Source organism: Triturus cristatus, chromosome 3_2, assembly GCF_964204655.1.
Source record: "Triturus cristatus chromosome 3_2, aTriCri1.1, whole genome shotgun sequence".
In the NCBI taxonomy this organism is placed as follows: domain Eukaryota; kingdom Metazoa; phylum Chordata; class Amphibia; order Caudata; family Salamandridae; genus Triturus; species Triturus cristatus.
Genome location: NC_140584.1, coordinates 589,647,217 through 589,673,640, shown reverse-complemented (window position 1 = coordinate 589,673,640; position 26,424 = coordinate 589,647,217). Strand labels below are relative to the sequence as shown.

General features: G+C 44.6%; 1 protein-coding gene across 1 annotated transcript in view; it reads left to right on the top strand.

Annotated features, from left to right (window-relative positions):
- Positions 1 to 26,424, top strand: part of HDAC1 (histone deacetylase 1) — a 207,262-nt gene that overhangs the window by 46,837 nt on the left and 134,001 nt on the right. Inside the window, exon 7 of the mRNA XM_085648399.1 lies at positions 25,060 to 25,152. Within this exon, the coding sequence (XP_085504525.1) occupies positions 25,060 to 25,152 (93 nt within the window). The remainder of the gene's footprint in view (positions 1 to 25,059; positions 25,153 to 26,424) is intronic.

Genomic DNA, 26,424 nt, shown 5'->3' with positions numbered 1-26,424 from the left:
CATTATTCTCCTTTGGACTGTACCCTGTGTTCCTGGGTACCCATGGGTGACACATACGTTGGAGGTTTCCTGCACATACTCATAATTTCAGTATTGATACCGAAGGCTTTGTCCAGAGGCCTCAGGGGGCTATATTACTAATCTTTTCCATACCTTAGGCTGGCTTCTTATGCAAAGCCCTGAGCACTTGAAAGTTGTCTGATTGCACGCCTACTTATAGAGTTTCCTGTGTATAAGTAAAGACTGGGCCTGGCACATGGAGCTACAGCAAATAAATGTCAATGCAGTTGTCCTTAGTCTATCCCTGCTCAGGACTGCTTTCTGCTGCTGTGAAGGCACTAAGACAGATAAGCTTGCTGCTAGCCAGGGCTTTACCTGGGCCAGGTCCCTCTGCAGGCCAAATAGACCCAGCTTACTGTTTGATCAAGAGACAGTAGCTCTGCTCTTAAAGCAACTGTGGGATAAATTTACTCAGAATTGCCTTCATTAGTAGATCAACTGATAAACGACCATAGCATACATCAACCCGTTTAAAAGCATTTACGTGGCCATTGACGAGGTTTTTTAAACTACTAAATGTTTATCCTGTTTCAAGTCGTTTGCAAAAGTGAGACCCAAGTGCTTGTAAACACTAACTCGCTTTAATGGAACTTTATTAGGAGACCATATAAACTTCTTAAAACTCTAGAAAAAAATGTAAGCCATAGCCTTTTCTACATTAAATATATACATGTCTTTTGGTTTCATAGTTTGTGATAAGTACATTAAATTTACGCTGTAACCCAACAGTGGTATTTTTGGGCTAAATAAAAATAGACTAAGTAGGAGGGTCGCTAAAACACACCCCTGCCGAAAACATTTTTTGCGCAGGAATTATTGCTGAGCGTTCCCTGTCTAGTCAAATATACATGAACCCAATTTCTCATATGAAACTGCTGAATCTTAATAGGTTGTGTGGGATTTTGAAGGTCTTTAATTTATTCCACTGTATCTCATGGTCGACCAGATCAAACGTGGCTCGGAAGCCTACAAAGCAGCAGCATAATTTGCCAGCTGACAGGATTGACTTCCTTGATGCCATTTAAAGGGTCAGATAGTGATCCATGGTGCAGTAGTTTTCTCTAAATCCATCTATTCTCTAGGGATAATTCCTGATGTAAATGCCCAATTTTCAAGGTGGGTTAAAAAATTTGCTTAGATCTTTCAGGTAGTGTCAAGAAATCGGCCTGTAGTAAGAGGGTTCCAACCGACTGCCTTTCTACCACTAGACGACACCCACTTAAACAAGCATTCGCAATGCAATCAGTCTTGCCTTTGGGATCATATGTATTTAGCATGCAGCACATTAGCCTGGGTGCTGAAACATCTACTGTTCTTTAACACTGAGGGAAAGTAAGCACTTGATTCCAATGAAAGATTAAAAAAAACCTCACGTTTCTTTCCTATCAAAAGTGTATATTTTCTTTATTTTTTTGTTTTGCTGCTTCGCTGTTATTATTGATTAAACTGAGACGCATCATATTAAGGGCAGTTATTTGCAGGCGGCATTCTGAATTGAACCATCCCAAGGGAAATCTTTTCCTTATAGCGTTTTCCCAAGGGCATAAGTTGCTTTGTGATTTCAAATAGGACAAAACTTTTTAAAAAAAATACATTTGTTGTACCACTCTAAATTGCAAATATAATCCCCGCTAATTAAAATTTTATAAATACTAATTGTAAACAGGACTTGTAAATTCTCATCTGACATTGTAACCCTGGGTGTGTGATTGTAAACCACGTTTGAATCAGCAGATTGTTTTGGTATTGTGCCCTAAAGGCCAGTATCATGGCGAGGTGATCAATAAGACCCATAACGAGTATGTTGAAATCTTCAATTTTTTAAAAACTGTTTTACAGATACTAGAGTAGTCAATCGGCACTAGAAGCTTGCCATGTCCAAAAGCAGTCTTTGCTGGCCAATCTCTAGGAAAGCGGCCATTAAGTTTAATAAAATTGTGTTGCACTACAAGACACAGCACCGTATATGATCTATACAGTACATTTCCCTCTGCGATCAAAGGATTGCTACGGGCGCATGGAGCATGGGCCCAGCTACAAGAGATCTATGCCTTTTTTCAAATATTGGGGCATATCCTCCTCTTAAAAAAAATAAATAAATAATATATACCGAGTTCCATTCTGCTCAGAAAACTGGTTTACAAAGGCCTTTGATTCCACGGATAGTATTAGGTAAAATCAAAGATGCTACTGCAACATCTCACCCCCCCCCCACCCCCCTCCCCCGCTTTAACAATCTCTGTAGTCCCTTTGATAACCAGTTTCTCATTGCTTCACAACATAGAGGAGAATCATTACATGAATGTAAAAAACAGATTTAAAAAAACATAAAATCTTAAAAGCTTCAAAACATTATTAACAGAACAAAGTACAAGCTATTTTTCTGTATTCAAAGTCCCATGCTCTCCACAGAGCACATGACCAGCATTTAACCTACTTATTTCTAATGATTAGAAGTAAAAAATGTTTTCTGTATGGACAACTAAAATACACGAAGTAAGAAAAAAAATGCAAAAGTCTCATATGAAGACTCCTCGCATCCACACAGAGGAAGAGCAACCAGGTCTAGCACAAGCTTCAACAAATGATTGAAGGACCCCAATGTAAGTCAGAGATAAAGCCTCCTAAAAAGTAATGGAAATATATCATCTAAAAAAGGAATCAAATAATAAGCATTGGCATAGCCAATAGGTCTCGCCTTTGGGACCTTATAAGTGTTTAGTTACCCAGCACAATATCCTTGGTGCAACAACAAGTGTTGCATGGCTAAACACTTATAAGGTCCCAAAGGCGAGACCTATTGGCTATGCCAATGCTTGTTTTTACTTTGCGTGCACAGAACACCCGGGCTTATACCTCACCCCCACCCCCCCCCCCCACTCCCCCCCCCCCACACCTCCCTCTCACTTTTACTTTTGTCGGCTTGTTTTGACTCGCTCACACAACTACAGCAGTCTTGATTCTTGTCTTACGTGAGGCGCCATTAACATGTGGGGCAAAAACTGGCCGACGGAGAGGTAACATAGCATGTTTTGTCCTACTCGTTGAAGCTGTCTACCATCTGGCATTCTCCTAGTTCCATTTGTCTTCTGGTTGCGGGTGGTGGGGTTGTACCGGGGGATTATCTATTGGTGTGCTCCTAGTACTGTCTCTCACACTGAGTTTTGAGAAAGAATGGCAGGATCGTTCACCCTCTAGATTAAAAAACTGACGCGTTAGATGCTCGAACAACTAACGCTGTTGCCCGTTGTAGTGTTCATTATTACTTGATTTCTTTGTTCAGTGCACAAGATGGTCGCAGCGCACGCAGTCCTCTACGGAGTCTTGCGTGCGACCGTCTCGTGTGTCAACATGTTTGTAATTGAATGCATGTCCGCGCTCTGTGACGTCGACTGCCACCGGTTCTCTGAGCAACAGTTAGTTTGTACTGGGATCTGTGGCAGCCGGACGTCGTGGTCGTGGGTGATTTCATCTATGGAAATAAAACCTTCAACTCCGATTGGCTACCTGGATGATTTATTACTTCTTACATCTTGGCGAAGATTGGAAAAGGAATATCACCCACCTACCATCCTTTTGTTTCTAATTTCGGAGTGTTAACTGAATTCTTAACTCGCGTCTGAACCCGTTTTTGCTACTGGCGATGTGCGTCTGCCCCTGCTGGCATTAAGAGCTTCTCTACTGTTACGCTTTCAACGGAAGTTCCGCCTTCCTCAAAACGGGATTGCGCACGTCTTTTTTACACGTCCAAGCTTCAAGATAGCACTGTCCTGTGCTCAGATGAGATCGCACACGCTGATCTCTAACGCTGTCACCCCTCCCACAGCTTAAAATTTAAAGGCACAGCACAACATTTTTGTTTTAAAGGAAAACAACCTTCAATTTACCGGCATCTTCACATTTCAACTTGTTTGAAGCACAGCATCAAGAATTAAAGGATTATCAGGTATTTACATCCTCTACAAAATAACCTCTGTACTTTTATAGTGAACTTTACAAGTGACAAATTCAATTTAAGTCTTAGAACTTCCAGTTCTCATCCAGGGGATACTCATCAATAGTCATAATCTATGAATAATCCCCGCCCATGTGCGGGATCCCGGAACATATAGAAAATACATATATATATATATATATATATATATATATATATATATATATATATATATATATATATACATATGTGAAAACATATAAATGCAGCCTAATAATGTTCATAACATGGCAATGCTGTAAATTACATATTTTTGCATAGTAGTGCCCCCGTAACCCGTAAGGAAAAAAGGAAGCATCAGGCAAATTATAACACAGCACTGCTTTATTGCCATAAAGCAACATGTAATTGTAGGCATTCGCCAGTAGGCTGCAGTAGAGTATCAAGAAACCAAGAAAACTGACACCCTGCCTTTAAGGCATTAGAGTAGGGGGACCGTGCCTTTAAGGCCTGCCCGTGACCCCCTGCTCCCATGATGCACTACAGGTGGCAGTTGGGCCAGTTCTTTTTTCCGGCTCCTTCTGTGAGGATCCTGGAGCTTGAGCTCTTCAGTTTTTTGACTGAAATTTTGAATTACAGCTTGTTCAAGCTTTTTTCGAAGATCACCACGTCGACGTCGAGAGAGGTCGACGTCGCCCAGTCGACGGCGAGAGAGGTCGACGGCGAAGTCGCCCAGTCGACGTCGAGAGAGGTCGAAGTCGCCCAGTCGACGTCAAGAGAGGTCGACGCCGAAGTCGCTCGGTCGACGGCAGGAGAGGTCGACGTCAAAGTCGCCTAGTCGACGTTGAGAGAGGTCGACGTCGAAGACACGGCCGACGTCGTGGTCATCTAGCCGACGTCAGGTGCCAGAGAAGAGGAGATCGACGTCGAGGTCTCCGCGATCGCCGTCGAGACCGCCGTCGAGACCAGAACGGCATACCTCACACTTGCCGATGGTGACGCAGACATCGTCGACGTCAAGGGATTCGACGTCGAGGGCGAAAACTAGAGCGCCCGCGGAGAGGTCCCCAGGAGAACAGACATCATCTCCGGGACTGCACATCGTGCAAATATCTCCGGAAGGATCACCCGAGGCTCCAGAGCGGTTCGGACTGTCACCGCGCTGGTTACGAGATGTGGGCACAGGCACATGTCGGAGTCCGGGATCGGACTACTCCCGCAGGTATTCCCCACCGCGCAGGAGTAAATCACCTCCGAGGGATCCAAGGCCAATTTCACCACGCCGGTCTCGTTCCAGGGACCGTCGCACTGTGCCAAAACGTCCAAGATCAACGTCCAAGATCTCCGTCCAAGCGCAGATCAGGGTCAAAGGCTCACCATAGTGAACGCTCCCACAAGAGGCGACGCACCAGGTCGTCCACTGGGACTTCATCCACAAGATCCTCAGTCCGGGACTACTCTCCTACTTTGTCATCCACGCCTCCATCGCAAGTGTCTCCGGTGGATGACATTATAACTTTCTCGGACGTCCTGGGTAGAGGGGCGCAGAAGTTGAACATCGCACTGCACGTCCTTCAGGCACCCACTTCTGTGATCTTTGACACTTTACACCATCGGTCAGCTCCCAGACCTCTGCTCCCGTTGGTGCCAGGATTGTTAGAACCAGCTATGGCCACGTTCCTTACACCGGCTACAGCGGGCTCGGTTCCTTCGAGAATAGCAAAGAAGTACAAGGCTCCGACCGAGGACCCTTTATTCTTGAGGGCGGACCAGCCAGCGCATTCGGTGATCGTGGCGGCGGCCATGAAGTCTCACTCAGCCTCAGTATCTGCTTCTGTCCCCCCCTGAGAAGGACAGCAAACTGATGGACTCCTACGGCAGGAGAATGTGCAACACCTCTGCCTTGCACATGAAGGTCGCTAGCGCTTCAGCCCTTCTGGGGAGGTATGATCGCTCCCTATGGGATTCCCTGGCCAGGTTCGTGGAGAAATTGCCTAGGGAGGACAGGCAGGACTTCACGGAGATCCTCCAAGAAGGCGGACTGGTGGCCAACCAAGTAATAAGCGCAGCGGCGGATGCATCAGACCTAGCCACGCATGGCTACTCCCATGGCATCTGCTCCCGCCGTTCGGCCTGGCTCAGATTAACGGGCCTCAAACCAGATGCGCAGAAAAGAATTCTTAACCTGCCGTTTAATGGGTCATCGCTATTTGGAGCTCATGCGGACGACCAAATGAGCAAGATGAAAACGGAATTGGACACCGTAAAGGCTGTGGGACTGGAAAAGCGCAAAGAGTTCCGCAAGCGCTTTCGCCAGGGCGACAAACGTGCCATTCACCAGCGCGTTCAAACGCCCCAATGGTCCTCTCAAAACCAACAGAGGTCCCAGTTTCAGCAAAGGGGCCGGGGCAGAGGAAGAGGAAATGCTAAACAGCAGCAGTCCTCTAACAAGCAACCTCCCAAACAGTGAAAACTTACTTCCTCCGCGCTCGTTCGCCACTCCGGTAGGAGGAAGTATCACCGTTCACCTGGCAGAGTGGAATGCAATTACAAACGACAGATGGGTGCTGAGTATTGTAGAGCGTGGCTACTTGCTGAGGTTCAAATCTCCCCCTCCGCAGGTACCCCCACGGAAACAGCCACTCCCTCCCAGCCAAAACAAGCTTTTAAAGGACGAAGTTGCCACTCTCCTCTCCAAAAACGCCATAGAGGAAGTTCCAAACAGGCAGAGAAATCAGGGAGTGTATTCCCGGTACTTTCTTGTTCAGAAAAGAGGAGCGATCGGGGACTACAGACCCATCCTCTATCTCCGCTTCCTCAACAGATTTCTCAGAAGAGAAAAATTCAGGATGCTAGCACTGCACCAGATCTTCCCACATCTACACCAGGGGGACTGGATGTGTGCCATCGACTTACAGGATGCATACTTCCACATTCCTGTCTCAGCGAAACATCGGAAGTTTCTCAGATTTCACATCTTTCGCCAACATTATCAATACAAGGTCCTGCCATTCGGCCTCAAGTCCGCGCCACGAACGTTCTCAAAGTGCATGGCGGTGGTGGCTGCATTTCTCCGCAAACGGAAGATATTCGTCTACCCCTATCTAGACGACTGGCTCTTAAAAAGTTCCACTCCAGCTCGACTCCAGAGTCATCTCTCGTTCTGCCTAAACCTTCTACACTCGTTTGGCCTTCAGGTCAACTACAGGAAGTCGATCCTCAATCCAACTCAGCGGATCCACTACCTGGGCGCCTCTCTAGACTCCTCAAGCGCAAGCGTGTGTCCTTCGGAGGAGAGGTTATCCTCCATGCTGCAAAAAAGCCGCACGCTTCTCAGCACGGAATATCCCACAGCCAGACAAGTGTCATCTCTCCTGGGATCCATGGCCTCGTGCATCTACATCGTGCCCAACGCACGTCTGCACATGCGTCCTCTGCAACAAGACCTAGAGGATCAGTGGTCGCAGAGGTCCGGCCGCTGGGATGATCACATTACCCTTCATCAAGCCGCCAAAGATTCTATCCGGTGGTGGATGAAGCGCTCCCATCTGCTTCACGGCATCCCTTTCCATCAGGCGCCTCCGACACAGACAGTGGTCACAGACGCCTCCATGCAGGGCTGGGGGGCTCATATGGGCCGGCTTCAAGTACAAGGTCTCTGGTCCGCTACCGAACAGAGCTATCACATCAACTTCTTGGAGCTACGAGCAGTCCATCTCGCTCTCAAGTCCCTGTACCCATCCCTGCAGACCGACAGGTTCAGACGGACAACACCACAACTATGTTCTATCTGAACAAGCAAGGAGGGACCAGATCACGGGTCCTGTCTCTGGAGGCCCAGTTAATCTGGAAATGGCTTCTGGCGAGAAACCTGACTATCGTCGCTGTTCACCTGCCAGGGACCCTGAACGTGCAGGCGGACGGCCTCAGCAGAGACTTCGTCGAAGCGCACGACTTGGTGCTCAACGAAGACGTCGCTCAAGACCTCTTCCGCTTGTGGGGCATACCGGACATCGATCTGTTTGCAGACGCGGACAACAAAAAATGCCCCGTCTTCGCCTCCAGGTTCCCTCAACGGGGGTCGCAGGGGAACGCGCTTTTGATCAGCTGGTCGAGGACCTTGCTTTACGCTTTTCCTCCTCTCCCTCTCATCCCGGCTGTGATTCAGAAGTTCTACAGGGCCAGAACTCGGATGATCCTAATAGCACCGGAGTGGCCCCGGCAGTGGTGGTACCCAGATCTACTCCAGCTGTCGGAGGTACCACAGAGGAGGTTGCCATGCCTGCCGAACTTGCTGACCAAGGACAAGGGGAGAGTGTTCCACCCCAATCTCCCCTCCCTCCGCTTGATGGCATGGCTCCTGAATTCATCCAGTACGGACATCTAGATCTTCCACCGGACTGTATGAGCATTCTTCGGGAGGCAAAGAGGCCCTCCACGAGGAAGTCGTATGGCTTTAAATGGAAAAGATTCTGCTTCTGGTGTAGAGATAACACCCTTGATCCGATCCGGGGTCAAGAACAGGTTATTCTCCCCTACTTACTGTACTTGGCGAAGTCTGGGTTAAAGTACTCTTCCATCAGAGTACACTTAGCTGCTATTACAGCCTATAGGAAGTCTCCTACCCAGACCTCATTCTTTCAGATGCCAGTGGTAAAGGATTTCTTAGAAGGACTTAAGAAAGTTTACCCACCTGTGAGGTCTCCTTCCCCTTCCTGGGAACTGAACATCGTTCTCTCTAAACTGATGGGAGCCCCTTTTGAACCGATTCATAAGGCCTCTTTGCAACATCTGACCTGGAAGGCTGCCTTCTTAGTAGCCATCACTTCGGCCCGTAGGGTTAGTGAAATTCAGGCCCTCTGCTGCAAGGAACCTTACACTGTGTTTCATGCTAATAGGGTGGTGCTCCGTACCCATCCGAGCTTCCTACCCAAGGTGGTCTCGGACTTCCACATTAACCAGGTGATCGCGTTGTCCACCTTCTTTCCTCAACCGACTACTCCCCCGGAGAGAGCCCTACACTCTCTTGACCTCCGGAGGGTTTTGAAATTCTATCTGGCTAAGACCCTTACTCTTAGAAAGTCAGACAGGCTCTTTGTGAACTATGGGCCCATGAATACCGGGCTGGCTGCATCCAAGACATCTATTTCAAGATGGATTGTCTCTTGTATAGCTTTGGCTTACCAACTATCCCACAAAGTTCTGCAGGGTAAACCTAGAGCACACTCTACTCGAGGGAAGGCTTCTACGGTAGCACTCCTTCGCAACGTTCCCATGTCTGAGATCTGTAAAGCGGCTACATGGCGCTCAGTCCATACTTTTACGCGCCATTACTGCCTAGATTCAGACGCGCAGGCCGACGCCCAGGTGGGGCAGGCTTCTCTGAGGAACCTGTTTGCATAACTGTAAATGCAAAATGTGTTTTGCTGTTTGTTTTTTAACTGTTTTTTGCTCGTCCGCGAGACTTTGGGTATGGGCTTGCTACTCTATTCATAGATTATGACTATTGATGAGTATCCCCTGGATGAGAAGGATTAGTTACTTACCTGTAATCCTAGTTCTCATCCAGGGGTATACTCATCAAAGTCATAAGCGACCCACCCACCTCCCCGGACGAGCAATGTTTTCTCTTTAAATAAGTGATGTATGGAAGGCAGATCTACTCAGGTGCGGAGGCACCGCCAAAAAGAACTAGCCCAACTGCCACCTGTAGTGCATCATGGGAGCAGGGGGTCACGGGCAGGCCTTAAAGGCACGGTCCCCCTACTCTAATGCCTTAAAGGCAGGTTGTCAGTTTTCTTGGTTTCTTGATACTCTACTGCAGCCTACTGGCGAATGCCTACAATTACATGTTGCTTTAAGGCAATAAAGCAGTGCTGTTATAATTTGCCTGATGCTTCCTTTTTTCCTTACGGGTTACGGGGGCACTACTATGCAAAAATATGTAATTTACAGCATTGCCATGTTTTTAACATTATTAGGCTGCATTTATATGTTTTCACATATGTATATATATATGTGTATATATATGTATTTTCTATATTCTCCGAGATCCCGCACATGGGCGGGGATTATTCATAGATTGACTTTGATGAGTATACCCCTGGATGAGAACTAGGATTACAGGTAAGTAACTAATCCTTATTATTCATATGAGCTCGTGAATATCTTAAATTTGTTTCTACATCCAGACATCCAGACTTTGTTACTTTTGTGGATTTATTTTTTCTTAATTATATGCTGTGACTTCTCAAAGTACTATAGACTTTAAAAGTTAACCCGGAACTGTTTGTATTATGGCGTCATCTCAACAAATTACTACTCCTCCTCCTTTCTTACAATCTCCGGGCAAACCTAGTGTTAAATGGCGCCAATGGTTCAACATATTTGACAATTATTTAGTGGCAATTGATGCTACGAAATATCCAGCTGTTCGTAAAGCAGCCATCTTATACAGTTGTATTGGCCTTGCAGCACAAAAAGTTTTTGATAATTTACCTCACATTGCTCGTATAGGTTCTGGTGAGGACTGGGACGCTTATAAAGAGGCACTTGCTCGCTTATCTAAGCAATACGATGAGGAACCTAGCATTATGTTGGAACGACATAATTTCTTTAAAAGAAAACAAAATATTGAAGAAACAGTGGAAGAATACATTGCAGAATTGAGAATATTGGCCTCCACATGTGAATTTGGCGTAAATACAGATTATGCCATAAGAGACCAGTTTGTATTCCGTTGTTTCTCGCATAAAATTCAAGAAAGGCTTTTAAGTTGTGGAAACCCAACTTTATCTGAGACCATTGATATTGCTAAATCAATTGAACGTTCCATGGTTTCATCTAAGGCCATTCTGGATGGACAGTCCATAAATGCTATCACAAATCAACCTGAAACAAGTGTCTCTGCTATTTCAACGCACAATCCCGTTAGGAGTTCACAAAGGAAGAACCTAATATGTTACAGATGTGGTTCCAGGTCGCATATTGGAAATTCTCCCACATGTCCAGCAATAGGCAAGAGGTGCACTGTTTGTAAAAAAATTGGACACTTTTAAGGAGTTTGCAGAGCAAGGAGACCAGTTAAGATCAACAACCTAGACATTACGGAGGATGTACAAACCATTTCAGAAAAACTTAGGACTGGATGAACTTCAACCACCTGAAACTCAATCCCGATAAAACGGAATTGGTGTTGACAGGTGGTTGCTCCAGTCCCTGGTCCTCTTCCTTTTGGCCCTCTTCCTTAGGCTCCCCACCCATTCCTGTCTCCTCCGTCAAAACTCTTGGGTTTAAAATTAACAATCAACTCTCCCTACACTCTCAAGTCTCTGCTGTCGTATCCTCAGCCTTCCTCTCCCTCAGGACAATTCGTAAAGTCTCAAGATTCTTTTCCTCTGATGCGCTCAAGCTAATACTTTTGGCCATGGTAACATCTCGCCTAGATTACGGCAATGCCCTTTATCACGGCATGCCTGAATACCTCATGAGGCGTCTCCAATTGGTCCAAACCAAGCCGCTCGGCTGGTCTTCAATCTACCAAAATCACACCACGTTACACCCCTCCTTGTCTCCCTGCACTGGCTCCCTGTCCGGCAGCGCGCCTTATTCAAGCTTGCCTGTACCATTTTTAAAGCCCGGACAGGCTCTGCCCCTTCTTTCATTAACACAGCCATTCAAGACTACATTCCATCGAGAGAACTCCGCTCTTCTTCCCACCACCTCCTCGTGGTCCCTCGCTTCAAACGGAAGAAGTGGGGGGGCTCCAAATTTTCGACCACGGCCCCAGCTTTTTGGAACTCCCTTCCAATCTACCTGAGAACCTGCTCCCAGTACCCTCTGTTCCGTAAAGGCCTCAAGACCTTTCTCTTTACCCAAGCCTTCCCCTCTTGAACGGTCACTTCCCCATACCTTCCTGCCCCCTGAGTAGTAGTAGCCATTTAGCGCCAAGAAACCGCTAGGTGTATGAGCGCTCTACAAAACCCTTAAACTCAAACTCAAAGTTGTTGTAACAATTGATTGCAATGCTGTTGATGTTGGTACTGCTAAAGGTCCATGGTGTGATATTTTAATTGCAGGTTGTTCATTCAGAGCCATGGCTGACTCGGGATCTCCTATCACAATTCTTTCAGAAATTTCATTCAGACACACTTGGGAAGAATCTATTCCACTTACACCAACAGACATTAACCCCAAGGCGTTTGGAGAAAATGAAATTGATATGCTTGGATATTTCAAGTCCAATTTAAAATGTTTAGGTCGGCACGTTTTTACAAAAATGTATGTTGCAATTAAAGGTAGAGACATTGTGGGGTGGCAGGACCTTGCAAAAATGGGCATATACCTCCAACCAGGCTCTGACAACCCTATTGTTCTCGGTGATTTACCAGAAGGATATATTGCTGAAGATATTGATGGCTTTAACACTTTAGCCATCAACTCTTCTCCTTTCTCAGATCTCCCTAATGACATTAGTGACGTCATCAAGCAGTTTCCTTTGGTATTTGCTAACAACATTGGTACTGTATTGGGTTTTGAACATCAGATAAGACTTAAACCAAATGCTCAACCAGTTGTACACAAAGTTAGATCCCTACCCCTTAGTGCTAGAGACGACCTTAAAAAAGTTTTAGACCATCTTTGTTCTGAAAGTATAATTGTCCCTTGCAATTCATCCCAATGGGTTTCTCCCATCGTCGTTTGTAAAAAAAAAAATCAGGCGAGGTGAGGCTCTGTGCTGACTTGCGCTCACTAAATAAGAACATCATTATAGATTGTCACCCCCTTCCAAAAATTCATGATCTTTTAGCTGGCATAGGAGATTCAAAGTATTTTTCCCTCATTGACCTACGATCTGCCTATCACCAAATTCCCCTCAGTATAGACTCCCAAGAACTCGCCACCTTCATCACACCCTTTGGCGCATTCAAATTTCTCAGGTTACCTTTTGGACTGGCATCCGCTGCTAGCGTATTCCAAAAGCTTATGGACTCGCTTTTTAAAAACATATCAAGGGTCCAGGCATATCAAGATGACATTTTGGTTCATGCTAGTAGTCGTGAGGCACATAATTCTACTTTAACCAAGGTTTTGCAAACTTTGTCATCCTCTGGCATGGCTATCCGACATGAGAAATGTAAATTTGGTGTTCAAACTCTTGATTATCTAGGTCATACATTGTCACCGGAAGGCATTAAACCTAAACTTTCTTTTTTTTTTTTTTTTAAATATTTTATTTGAGAGTGCGTACCGTCAAATACATATTATTAAATGGGTACATAAATACAAATAATAAAACATATGATTATTATACCCTCAGGCAGTACAAAAACAGACAAAGTAATAAACAGTGACATACAATACAAATTAGATTCGTATATTAAATATTGACACCGCCAATATATCATTCGTTTGTAGTCAATTTTGCTGCCCTCCATGTAGCCACTGGGGCCCAAAGTCGCTTGCCCAAATCCCTTAATTTTGCTCCCTTTAAATCATATAGTGCATCCTCAATATTATGTATACCCAGCATTCTGCACAGCCACATTTGAAAAGTTGGGGCTTCTGTATCCTTCCAGGCTGCGCTGATTAGAATCCTAAGAACTGATACAGAGATAAAGACTAAAGCTTCAGCCTCGATACTTATGTTTAGTTTCACATCACAGCCGACTATTAACAGGGTCGGGGATAGAGTAATTTTAACATCGAGTAGCCTCTCTAAGAAACGTGTTATTTCAATTTTGATTAATTTCAATTTTTCACAGCCATAGAACATATGTATAAGATCTGCCGAGCCTTTTCCACATCTGGGGCAGTTACTGTCTATCGCTTTCCCCCACGAAAATAGTTTTTCGGGCGTGTAATATAAATTAAATAGGGTTTTATAATGTTGGGCTCTGAGATTCGTAGAGCGTAAGAATCTCTTGTCCATAGCTAGCGCCTTATCAATATCTATTTCTGGATCTCCTAATTTTTTAGCCCATGCAGCTTCGATTTTGTTGATATCATCTGTTATTGCATCATTAAATATTTTATATATATCTCTAATTCTGTGACCCCCGGATTTCAAATACTCAATTAATTCAAATTTCCCTAGCAAAGTGATACATGGCCTAATTGATTTAATTTTATTTACAATCTGCATGTATTTAAACTCTTGAAAACCTCGTAGTGAATAATGTTGTGTAAGTTCTTCAAGTGTTCTACACTTGTCGCCAATCATTATTTGGCCCAGCTCTACTATGCCATGACTCTCCCAGTGACGCCACGTCCCATCCCTACTAAAATTTGGAAAGTGTGTTGAATTCCAAAGTGGCGTGCGATAATGGAGGGTAGGTATATCTAGAGCTTTTTTAACAGTTTTCCAAATATACCATACATCCTCTAACGTCTTATATCCAGTTTCCTTGAAATAACTCCTCTGACTTTGCCTTAATAGAAGCCCTACGGCTTCACCGCCTACCAATAGATGAAAAATTGATGGTATTTCCGTTTGTCTGAGGGTTGGGCCACCCGGATGAAATAGAATAGCCATGTCTGTAAGAAGACATGCAAGATGGTAGCTCTTAATATCTGGCAGACCCAACCCACCTCTGTCTTGTGGTAGTGACATATATCTATTTGACCGCCTAATTTTACCATATTGCCATAAAAATTTCAAGAAGATGGCCTCAATTCTCCTAATAATTTTATCATCAATTTTAAATGGGATTGATCTTAATTTGTAGAGCACTTTAGGAAACATTGTCATTTTTATAACGTTAGCCCTCCCTATCAATGACAGCTGTAATGAGTCCATTCGTTTTAAGTCTGTTTCCATAGATTTCAAAAGAGGGGTGTAATTGTCGTTGATTATTTCACCTGGTTCTGCGTTTATTGTTATTCCCAGGTAAACTACCGATGCTACATATCTTCCATCCACCTTGTCTATTTTTTTTTTTAACATAATACCTGAGTTTTGTCAACATTTAGTCGATAGCCAGACACATCCCCAAACTGAGTGGTGATGTTAACTACCTCCCTCATTGCTAGCTCTGGATCTTTTGTTATGACTGCTAAATCATCCGCATAAGCAAGAATTTTAGTTTGAAACCCATTTGATGTTACTGGTTTGATAATCACGCTGTTCATTAATTGGGTTATTAAAGGATCTATATAAAGCGCGAACAAAATTGGAGAACAAGGGCAGCCCTGTCTAGTACCCCTTGTAATATTGATCCTATCTGATCTTTCCCCCATTAATTGAATTCTAGCCGTTGGTGATGAATACATAGCACGAATAGCTTGACAGATTCTGGGGCCAAATCCCCTTGCTTCCATAACCTTCCATAGAAAACTCCATCTAACGCGATCAAATGCCTTCTCTGCATCGAGGAGGATCATTGCGACCCTCTCCCCCCTAGCAGCACCAATATCGAACAATGTAATTGCTCTCCTAATGTGGTTTGTAGTTCCTCTTCCTGGGATGAATCCATGCTGCCAGGGGGAGACCAAGGACGCAATAACCCTCCCGATGCGAGCGGCCATAATTTTGGCATATAACTTGTTATCGCTATTTATCAGGGAAATTGGCCTATAAGAGCCCGGGTTGGTCTTTGATTTCCCTTTTTTGTGAAAGATAGCTATATTGGTTTCTTGCCAAGACTTTGGTATTATTCCGGTATTCATAACACCATTGAATAGATCTAAAAGCAATGGTGTTATTTCCTCCCTTAAGCTTTTATATACCTCCAACGGTATGGCGTCCGGGCCCGCAGCTTTTCCACTTGCGAGATCTTGCAGAGCTTCGGATATTTCCGTCACTGAAATGTCTTGTTCCAAAGAAGTGATCTGGCCTAAATTTAGCTTACTGCCCATGTCTAACCAGCTTATATTCGTGTGCCCTCCTACCACTTCCTCCTGATATAGTTCTTGATAGAATTTCCTAAACCCCTCCAGAATTTCGATAGGTTTGTTGTATGTTTGGCCCTGATATTCAATTTGTGACACGATGTTTTTACTTGCGACCTGCCTGATTCGCAGAGCAAGAGCTCTACCTGCTTGCTCGCCGGTTTCATAAAGACGCGATCTCTGTGCCTGATAGTATGCTGCCGCCTTTCTTGCTAGTTGTTTCTGGATCTCAGCTTTTATGGAATTTACTTTATGTAAGCTCTCGGCAGATTGATCACCTGTACTTATATCTTGTCTATGTTGTGTCTCTGCCTCGCTTAATTTTCCCATCCATGCTTCCCTTTCCCTATTAGCCTTTTTCCATAAGTTGGTGGTGTAACTTATGGTCTCTCCTCTTAATCCTGCCTTAAAGCTATCCCAAACCACTCCCCGTGAGGCACTATACCTATTAGCGTCGAAAAAGGAATGAGTCCATTTTTTCAAGCGAGTAATGTAGTCGACATCCGTTAACAGTTTTTTATCGAATGTCCAGGGTCTGGGGACCTTGACTGATCTATTAATAATTATATTTAGAACTAGGGGGTTATGATCTGACATGATTTTGGGAAGCTTATTTATTTGAGCACTCTTAAGTAAGGTGTTTGATATCATAAAGTAATCTAATTTCGAGTATTTATTATAAGGATGTGAATAATATGTGTACCCTGGATCTCCGGTTGATAAGTTTCCCCACACATCATATAAGCCATGTGACTGCATCATAGATATAATTGCTCTAAACACCCTTGGCTTACTGCCAATGTATGTACTACCATCCATGAAATTCGCAGAAATGTTGAAGTCTCCGCATAGTACTATATTGGTGTGCCAATCAATTAATTCATTTTCAATGTTGCTAAAAACTTGTGGCTCATCTGTGTTGGATCCATATACTGTGCAAATAGTGAAGCCTAAGTTCATTTCGCATATTGCCCATCTTCCTAGTGAATCCGCCTTACACCTTTTGGCCCCTCCCAACCCCACTTTGCCAATTATGGCCACGCCTCTTATCATAGAAGTCTGGGATGAACATGACAGCAATTCATAGCCTTTAAAATTCAACCAGTGTTTTTTGCTCCACGGTAGGTGGGTCTCTTGTAAACATATTAAATCTAAGTTTATCATATTTAGATACTGCTCAAGCTTCCCCCTCTTTTTCCAATTATTTAATCCTCCTATGTTAAGAGATCCAATACTAATTCTAGACATTATCAATTTTTATACGCTTCCATAACAACGGCCTGACCGGATACCTAAATTCATAATAAAAACCCAATATTTGTTTCAAATTTCCTCCTTCATGCAAAGTCCCTTTAACAGTACGAACTCTCTTCATTTTATTATTTTCTCCCCCCAGATCCTCCGTCCAGCCCCCTTTCCCCCCCCTCCCTTCCCCCACCTCTTACCACCCCCCCTCCTACCACCCTTCGAGGCATCCTGGGTTTAGACTCACCCAGCTGTTGATGGCCGTGTGATCCACACGCCTGAGCCTACTACCTGGCCTGCTACTATGTAGTCATACTTATTATCAGCCTTACTTCAAACAGTCGTAATTGATAGTTTGTCAGCACTAGAAAGCTCCTTCTGTTCAGTTGCCATTTTTTTGCTTCATACTTTCTTCAACCTCCTTGAGATAGACCTCCGCCTGTATCTCACTTGTGAAGCTCCTTGTTGTGCCTTTATATATTATTTTTAGTCGTGCCGGATTTTGCAGATAGACTCTTGCTCCAAGTTTTTCAAAAGGGGCAAACAGCTGTCTCATTCGCCATCGTCTTTCAACTGTTGCGTGTGCAAAATCTGGTCTTGCAAAAAACTTAAAGCCCCTATATTCTCTTTGAGCAGTTGGCCTAGCCAGATCATATACAGTGTCACGCACCACAAAGTTTCCAAAGTTTACCAGGAGAGCTCTCGGGTATTTAGGTGATTTCTCTGACCGTTTTGGTGTTGACAGTGGAAAGCGATGTGCTCGGCATACTTCTTTATCCCTTTCCCAGGAGTTAAGTTCCGGGAAAGAGGATTTCAATAAATTAATCATAAAGTTTCTTGGATCGCTACCTTCCGAGCCCTCGGGAATCCCAAGAAATCGCAGATTGTTCCTTCTTGTTCTATTTTCTTGATCTTCAAGCTTTATCATTAGGTCTTTAATTATGCCCTCATGCTCTTTGGCTTGCAGTTGCAGTCTGCCGACGTCTGATTCCAAGTTTTCTGCTCGATCTTCTACCGAACACATTCTATTGGAGATTTCCTGACAAGTATTACCAATTTTATTGATAGCGCCTTCCAATTTTTGAATAGCGACATGGTTTCTTTGACTATCTTTCTTTACATCCTGATGAAAATTTTTAATTGATTCAAGAACTTCACTCAAAGTAGGTTCTCTATGCTTCAGCTGCTCATCTTCATCCGGATTGTCAAAAGGGATATTCTTATTTCTTTCAGATTCTAGATTTGTTTTGCGATGGGGACTTTTGCGTGACAGTTTGGTTCTCGCTGTATTTTGTTCTGGATTACTCCCAGGGTCAGTTGTTTCATCCTGAGCTATATTTTGATGTCTTTTGAGTTTGCTTCTTTTTCTCCCAGATTTTTTTGTTAGTATGTAATCACAGAGTAGAGTATTTTTAAATCCGATTTCTGTTGGTAAGAGCGTTTTTTTATCCAGCTCCTCCTGTCTAGGATTCTCGCCATGATCCGACTCTTCGCTGGATTTGCTGGATTCACTGTATTCGCTGGATATTGAAATTCCTGTCTCATAAATCTCCGATTCAGAACCATCGGAAACTGCTGCCGAGGTATATTCCTTTGTGGGTTGGTTTATATTCACCAGTTCTGCTGTGGTGCTGCCTTCCACTTTCATTTTCCGCATATTTCTCTGTTCTAGATATTCTAGACGGTCTGCCGGCGCTAAGACCTCTTCTGCAGCAGTCTTGGTCCTACTTTGTAGTCCTTGTTGGTCCATTGTGATTGACACAATTTCATTATGAAGGCCATTATAGGGGCCAGTCTGTCTTTCTTTGTTTGCGGGGCTAAATATATTTGAGATTCTAGGTTGGGACCCTGTTGAGTGCCCAGTTATATTAGCCACAGCTTTTAACTTTTTGATCGTCTGTAGTCTTTTAGCCTTTTTCTCCAATAGATCAAGATTCTCCCTACTTGTCAATTCTTTTTCCTTTTCCTTTTCGATCTCTTTTGTTCTCTGATTTTCCTTAGCTTTCTTTTTTTGTTTCTCAACTTCCTTATACCGTTTCTGTTCAGTCGGACCAGTCTCGGTGCTTCTCTCTTTTCCATCAGACTTAGTATCCTTTATTTTGCCGTCATCGTTGTATTCGTCGTTTTTTTCCATTGCTTTGTAACCCCTTGTTTCGGGTCGTCTTTGTGTTCCTTTTATCTTCTGAGATCCTTGTGAGTTGAGGACCTCTTTATTATTCCATCTGTCCTGGCCCTCTGAATCCTCTTTATTCTCTTCTCTTTGGTAATTTCCTTGTATTCCCAGTTTCTCCTGATTGGCCTCGCCTTGTATCTGGGTCTGAGCCTTTAGATTAAACCTAAACTTTCATTAATACAAGCAGTACGTGATGCATCACCCCAAAAGACAAAGATGCTCTACGCTCTTTTCTTGGTTTAGCCGAGTATTATGCTCGTTTTGTACATGGTTATGCTCAGATAGTTGAACCTCTTCGAGCATTACTTAGGAAAGGTGCAAAATGTTTGTGGAATGATGACCTGCAAGACACTTTCAATAAAGTAAGTCATCATTGAACGTGCCCCCGCTCTCCGCCCATTTAAAGATAATTGTAGATGTTTTCTTAATGTTGATGCCAGTTTGTCTGGTTTGGGAGCTGTTCTCTGTCAGTGGGTGGGTAATGAAGAGCATACAATTGCGTTTGCATCTAGAACCTTACTACCTCCAGAAACACGTTATAGCACAATCGAGCGGGAGGCACTTGCGTGTGTCTGGGCTATTCAAAAGTTTAGATCCTACATTTGGGGGCGGGAATTTGACATTTTCACTGATCACAAACCCTTAGTGTACATACTCTCAAGTACTGGTCCCAATAAGGCATCTGCTAGACTCATACGTTTACTATCTACGTTGCAAGAATACCATTTCATAATTAAACATTTACCGGGAGGGAAAAACTTTAGAGCAGATTGTCTCTCCAGAATGTCGTTAGAAAATGTTCACAAGGAAGACGACATTAATTTTGCTGAGTGTGTGATTGCAACCATAGATGCTGTTGGGGCATTTCCCTCCATTTCTGAACACACTTGGAATGTAGAAAGTGACAAAGATCACAATTTACAAAAAGTTAGGCGATTTCATTACTCAAGGTTGGCCTGCAACCAGAACACTACCCTGTGATTTGAGGAAATTCGCATATGTTGCTGAGGAACTTTCTATGGTTGGTGACATCATCATGCGTCATGATCTTTTTGTTCCCCCTGAAAAGATACGCAAGGACATTATTCAATTAGCTCATCAAGGTCATCTTGGTTTCTCTAAAACCTGTAAGAGAATTAAAGAATTTTATTGGTGGCCTTCTATTGACGCTAAAGTCAAATCCACAATTGATTCATGCCCAGAATGCCGCTTGTCTGATAAAAATGGAAAACCTTACAAACCCCCTTACACCCTGTACCTTTTCCAAGTGGGCCGTGGGACAAAGTAGGTATGGACTTTTCTGGGCTATATGAATTACTTCCAATGCAAAACAAGTTTTTGATCTTATTGATTGATTATTTTTCTAAGTGCATGTTTTACTGGTTTTGTGATGGGGCCACTACTGAAAACACCATCAGGTTTCTAGAACATGTTTGTAAAATAAAGGGTTCACCGAAGTCCATAGTCACTGACAATGGTACTCACTTTTCATCACAACGTATGTGCAAATTTTTAGAGTCTCATGACATACAACATTTAAAGGTTGCACTTTATTCCCCATCCTCAAATGGGTTAGTTGAAAGAGGTAACAGGTTAATCAAAGAAGGTATCCAAACTGCAAATGCCTCAAACCTGAGTGTTGATGATTATTTGAGAGACAAAGTTTGGTCATATAACACCACTCCTCATTCTACAACAGGGGTTGCACCGTTTACATTACTGAAAGGTAGAATGGCACACTCAAATTTATTTCCTACATGGTTGTCTGACAAGTCAGAGCGGAAAATGGATTCATTAGATATGATTAGAGAGAGAGTGCATAACACCCAAGAAAAGATGAAGAGCCATTTTGATTCTAACAAACACTTTAGTGGAGATTTATTGAAACCTGGTGATTGGGTATTGATTAAGAAACCCAAGAAAGTGGCGAAAGGTTCTTCTAAGTTTTCATCTCCAGTTCAAGTTGGCAAGGTATCTAAAGGTTCAGCCTTCTTAATTAACAAAGGGTGGTGGAGCAAAAGAAATCTAGTCCTGATTTCTAATTTTCAAGCTGATATCATTTCCAACCGTTGTGGGTTAAATGCACGTCATTCGGAATCCTACAATTGGGTACAAGATGTGGTTCCATTGAAAGTTCAAAATATGGCAACTTTTGCTACACCTACTTCTATTGCGCAGTCTGAAGTGGCCTCTGCTTCTGCACATTTGTGCGAAGAGGGGGCAGCTAGGTGTGGGGAGAACGCTACTCGCACTAGGAGGCTACCAAGCAAATACAAAGATTATATTTTGGAATGATTAAATGTTGAGGTTTAGAAATTCTCACCTTGATTAAAAAAAAAAAAAAAAAAAAAAAAAAAAAAAAAAAGATATATATACTTTGCTCATTGTGAGTGTATGGTCAATATTATATACATGTATAGATTGTTAGTGTAATTGGATATGTAAGTCCTCATTTTTATTTCAATTGTTAAGGGGAAAGATGTTGTAGTGTTCATTATTACTTGGTTTCTTTGTTCAGTGCACGAGATGGTCGCAGCGCATGCAGTCCTCTACGGAGTCTTGCGTGCGACCGTCTCGTGTGTCAACATGTTTGTAATTGAATGCATGTCCGCGCTCTGCGACGTCGACTGCCACCGGTTCTCTGAGCAACAGTTAGTTTGTACTGGGATCTGTGGCAGCCGGACGTCGTGGTCGTGGGTGATTTCATTTATGGAAATAAAACCTTCAACTCCGATTGGCTACCTGGATGATTTATTACTTCTTACACCTGTGCACTCATTCTTTATTGAATAACATTGAGGGGCAGCCGTCTAGATTTTAGCAAAATATTTAAGCGAAACAATGAGCATGTTTTTCTCCCGTCGCAGTAGTTTAATCCCAATAAACCGTGCGTTGGGTTTGTAGTCAAACCAAGAATTTAGTTTGATTCACTTCCCCTTATTCTGTCCCTGCATCCAACACCAGTGATCCCAAGTCATGCGAATCGTTTCTCTCCCAGCTGCAGCCTGTAATGCTTCATAAATATATGGGAGCTAGGCCAAGTCTCTCTCTCTCTCTCTACTCTCTCTCTCTCTCTACATCTCTCTCTCTCTCTCTCTCTACAGCTCTCCACACCTCTCCCTCTCCACACCTCTCCCTCTCTCTCTCTCTTCACACCTCTCCCCCTCTCTCCACACCTCTCCCTCTCCACACCTCTCTCCCTCTCCCTCTCTCTCCCTCTCTCTCTCTCCACACCTCTCTCTCTCCCTCTCTCTCTCTCCACACCTCTCTCTCTCTCTCTCCACACCTCTCTCTCTCCTCTCTCTCTCTCCACACCTCTCTCTCTCTCTCCCTTTTTTCCACACCTCTCTCCACACCTCTCTCTCTCTCTCTCTCTCTCTCTCTCTCTCTCCACACCTCTCTCTCTCTCTCTCTCCACACCTCTCTCTCCTCTCTCTCTCTCTCTCTCTCCACACCTCTCTCTCTCTCTCTCTCTCTCTCTCTCTCTCTCTCTCCACACCTCTCTCTCTCTCCACACCTCTCTCTCTCTCTCTCTCTCTCTCTCTCTCTCTCTCTCTCTCCACACCTCTCTCTCTCTCTCCACACCTCTCTCTCTCTCTCTCCCACACCTCTCTCTCCACACCTCTCTCTCTCTCCACACTCCTCACTCCCACACCTCTCTCTCTCTCCACACACTACTCTCTCTCTCCACACACCTCTCCTCTCTCTCTCTCTCCACACTCTCTCTCTCTCTCTCTCTCCACACCTCTCTCTCTCTCTCTCCACGCCTCTCTCTCCACACTCTCTCTCTCTCTCCCTCTCTCTCTCCACACCTCTCTCTCTCTCTCTCTCCACACTCTCTCTCTCTCTCTCCACACCTCTCTCTCTCTCCACACCTCTCTCTCTCTCCACACCTCTCTCTCTCTCTCCACACCTCTCTCTCTCTCTCCACACCTCTCTCTCTCTCTCCACACCTCTCTCTCTCTCTCCACACCTCTCTCTCTCTCCACACCTCTCTCTCTCTCTCCACACCTCTCTCTCTCCACACCTCTCTCTCTCCACACACCTCTCTCTCTCTCTCCACACACCTCTCTCTCTCTCTCTCTCCACACACCTCTCTCTCTCTCTCTCTCTCTCTCCACACCTCTCTCTCTCTCCACACCTCTCTCTCTCTCTCTCTCCACACCTCTCTCTCTCTCCACACCTCTCTCTCTCTCTCTCTCTCTCTCCACACACCTCTCTCTCTCTCTCTCTCTCCACACCTCTCTCTCTCCACACCTCTCTCTCTCTCTCTCTCCACACCTCTCTCTCTCTCTCCACACCTCTCTCTCTCTCTCTCTCCACACTCTCTCTCTCTCTCTCCACACCTCTCTCTCTCTCTCTCTCTCTCTCTCTCTCTCCCTCTCCCTCTCCACACCTCTCTCTCTCTCTCTCTCCACACCTCTCTCTCTCTCTCTCTCTCTCCACACCTCTCTCTCTCTCTCTCTCTCTCCACACCTCTCTCTCTCTCTCTCTCTCTCTCTCTCCACACCTCTCTCTCCACACCTCTCTCTCTCTCTCTCTCCACACCTCTCTCTCTCTCTCTCTCCACACCTCTCTCTCTCTCTCTCTCCACACCTCTCTCTCTCTCTCTCCACACTCTCTCTCTCTCTCTCTCTCTCTCCACACCTCTCTCTCTCTCTCTCTCTCTCTCTCTCCACACCTCTCTCTCTCTCTCTCTCTCTCTCCACACCTCTCTCTCTCTCTCTCTCTCTCTCTCCACACCTCTCTCTCTCTCTCTCTCTCTCTCTCTCCACACTCTCTCTCTCTCTCTCTCTCTCTCCACACCTCTCCCTTTCTACCTCTAAGTGGCAGCCGGAGCCTAATAGCGCTGCTTGTCTGTTTTTTTTAAAGCATTGGCATAGCCAATAGGTCTTGCCTTTGGGGCCTTATAAGTGTTTAACCATGCAACAGTTCATGTTGTTGCACCAAGGATATTGTGATGCAGAACTAAATACTTGTAAGGTCCCAAAAGCGAGACCTATTGGCTATGCCAATGCTTGTTTATTTAAGGGTTTTGCTTTACATTTTATATTCAGCTATGTGCAGGTTATAAGGACATTAAATAGTTACAGAATATATACCTGTCTACCACCCATTTCCACACTCACTGACCCTCTCCTTTTATACTCGCAATAACATTTCCCATCATTTTTTAAGCACTTTCACAGTCCCCTCATTTAACCTTTCATCAATGAGCAAGGCTTCCTTGTTGAAAGTGGAAGGTGAAAGGGCTGTAGAAGCAAAGCCAATAACCAAAAGAGTGCCTTTGTGACATTTTTTGTCTTTCTGATTCTAGGCTTTGTTTCTATAGTCATTTCTGCTTGTTATGTGAGCAGAACAAACCTGCTCATAAAACAAGCTGAACTAACTGTAGAAACCAAACCGAGAATAACATAACAATGTGTATGGGCTTAGCAGAATTGGGCCCAAAAATGAACTGGTGAAACGTTCTCTCCCGATTTACCAGTGTCCCAGAAGATGATCAGCTGGCCGCAAGGAATGGTTTGCCGAGCCGCTGTCGGGCAGTATTTTGAGTACCAATGTGCTAAGGCTAGAGGATGGGATGAGTGGGCGTAGACTAGAGTGGGGTGCCAAAATGCTGTGAATGCCCTTTGTAGTGAATGGCAGAGTGGATTTAGAAAGTGAGAAGGTGCTGTTTGAAGAGTTGAGTATTCTGCTCTTGTCCTGTGAATGTTAGATTTCTACCCAAGTAATGGCTTTTGCTTGCCTTTTACAGGACATCGGGGCGGGGAAGGGCAAGTACTATGCTGTGAATTTTCCCCTCCGAGACGGTATTGATGATGAGTCCTATGAAGCCATCTTTAAACCAGTAAGAACCTCTTCTGTTCATCCATTTATGTTGCATTTGGTTTGAGATCCAGTTTGATTGTACCCAAATGAAAGACTGAAGGAGCTGAGTAAAGTTACTTTTATAGAGCTGCAGGGCCACCCGCACCAAGTTCGGGTAAAGGTGATATACCCAAAGACTCTGCTGTGGGAGTAAACCTTTGGTGGTCTTTGTATGGAGCACTTCGTAGATGCTCACTACAGGAAGTAACACAGTAAATCTCTCCATGGAAGGATCGAAGAAAGCATTGAATTGTGTGGCACTAGCCATACAAGTCCCAAAATTAAATATCACATTTAAAGCCTAGTTTTGATAACTGCTTGAGTAGGTTAGATGCTCCTTACCCTCCCCTAGAAAGCTCTGGGCCTGTACAGATAACTACTCTCTGTGTAACTAAAACAGCCCATGTTTTTCAACATATCCGCTTGCATGGGGGTTACCTCTCTCTGTGAGAGGTTTTTGTGCAGATCCCACATAAGGCAGAGCCCTCTTCGATACATCTACCCTTTACTTTCATGCTTCCATCTTTGAATGTCTGATGTACCAGTGGCGGCTCCTCTGATATGGCGGAGAAGCATCGCCTCAGCTATGGCGAGGAGTGTTGCCCCACTGCTTTCTTGCAGTGCGAGAAGCAAAAACATAAAATGGTAATAACCTTTAATTATTACCATTTTATGTTTCCTTTGCAGGTGGGTGGGCGGGGCTGCTCTGCTTACGGGGCAAGGGAGGAGTGGTTTGCCCATTCCTGAGTGCGCAGTGACTGTTTGGTCAGCCCTCTAGTGCTGCCCAAACCAGTCATGTGCACTTTCCCCTTCTCCAGAGAAGAAGTGGGACCTGGCCTCAAGGTAAGGTGTGTGTTCTCTCCCCCCCCCCCCCTCCCCCTTCCACGACCCACCCACACCCCTGAAAAATCCCTCCCCGGTGGCTCTTCCCAGCGCCCCACACACAAGACTGCCTTGATGGTCTCAACCTTCAACATCAGCGCCATAGTCAACCATGGCAAGTCAGCAGCCTTGATCCTTCTCGATCTCTCAGCGGCCTTTGACACCATATTTCTCCACACCCTCATCACCAGACTCCTCCATATCGGCATCAGAAGAAACGCTCTCATGTGATGAACGCAAAGAATCCACCTCCCACCCCCCTTCTCCTCTGAACCCAAAAACATCATCTGCTGAGTCCCCCAGGGATTGGCCCTTGGCCCCATCCTCTTCAACGCTTACATGACCCAATTGGCCGACAGTCTTCACCCAC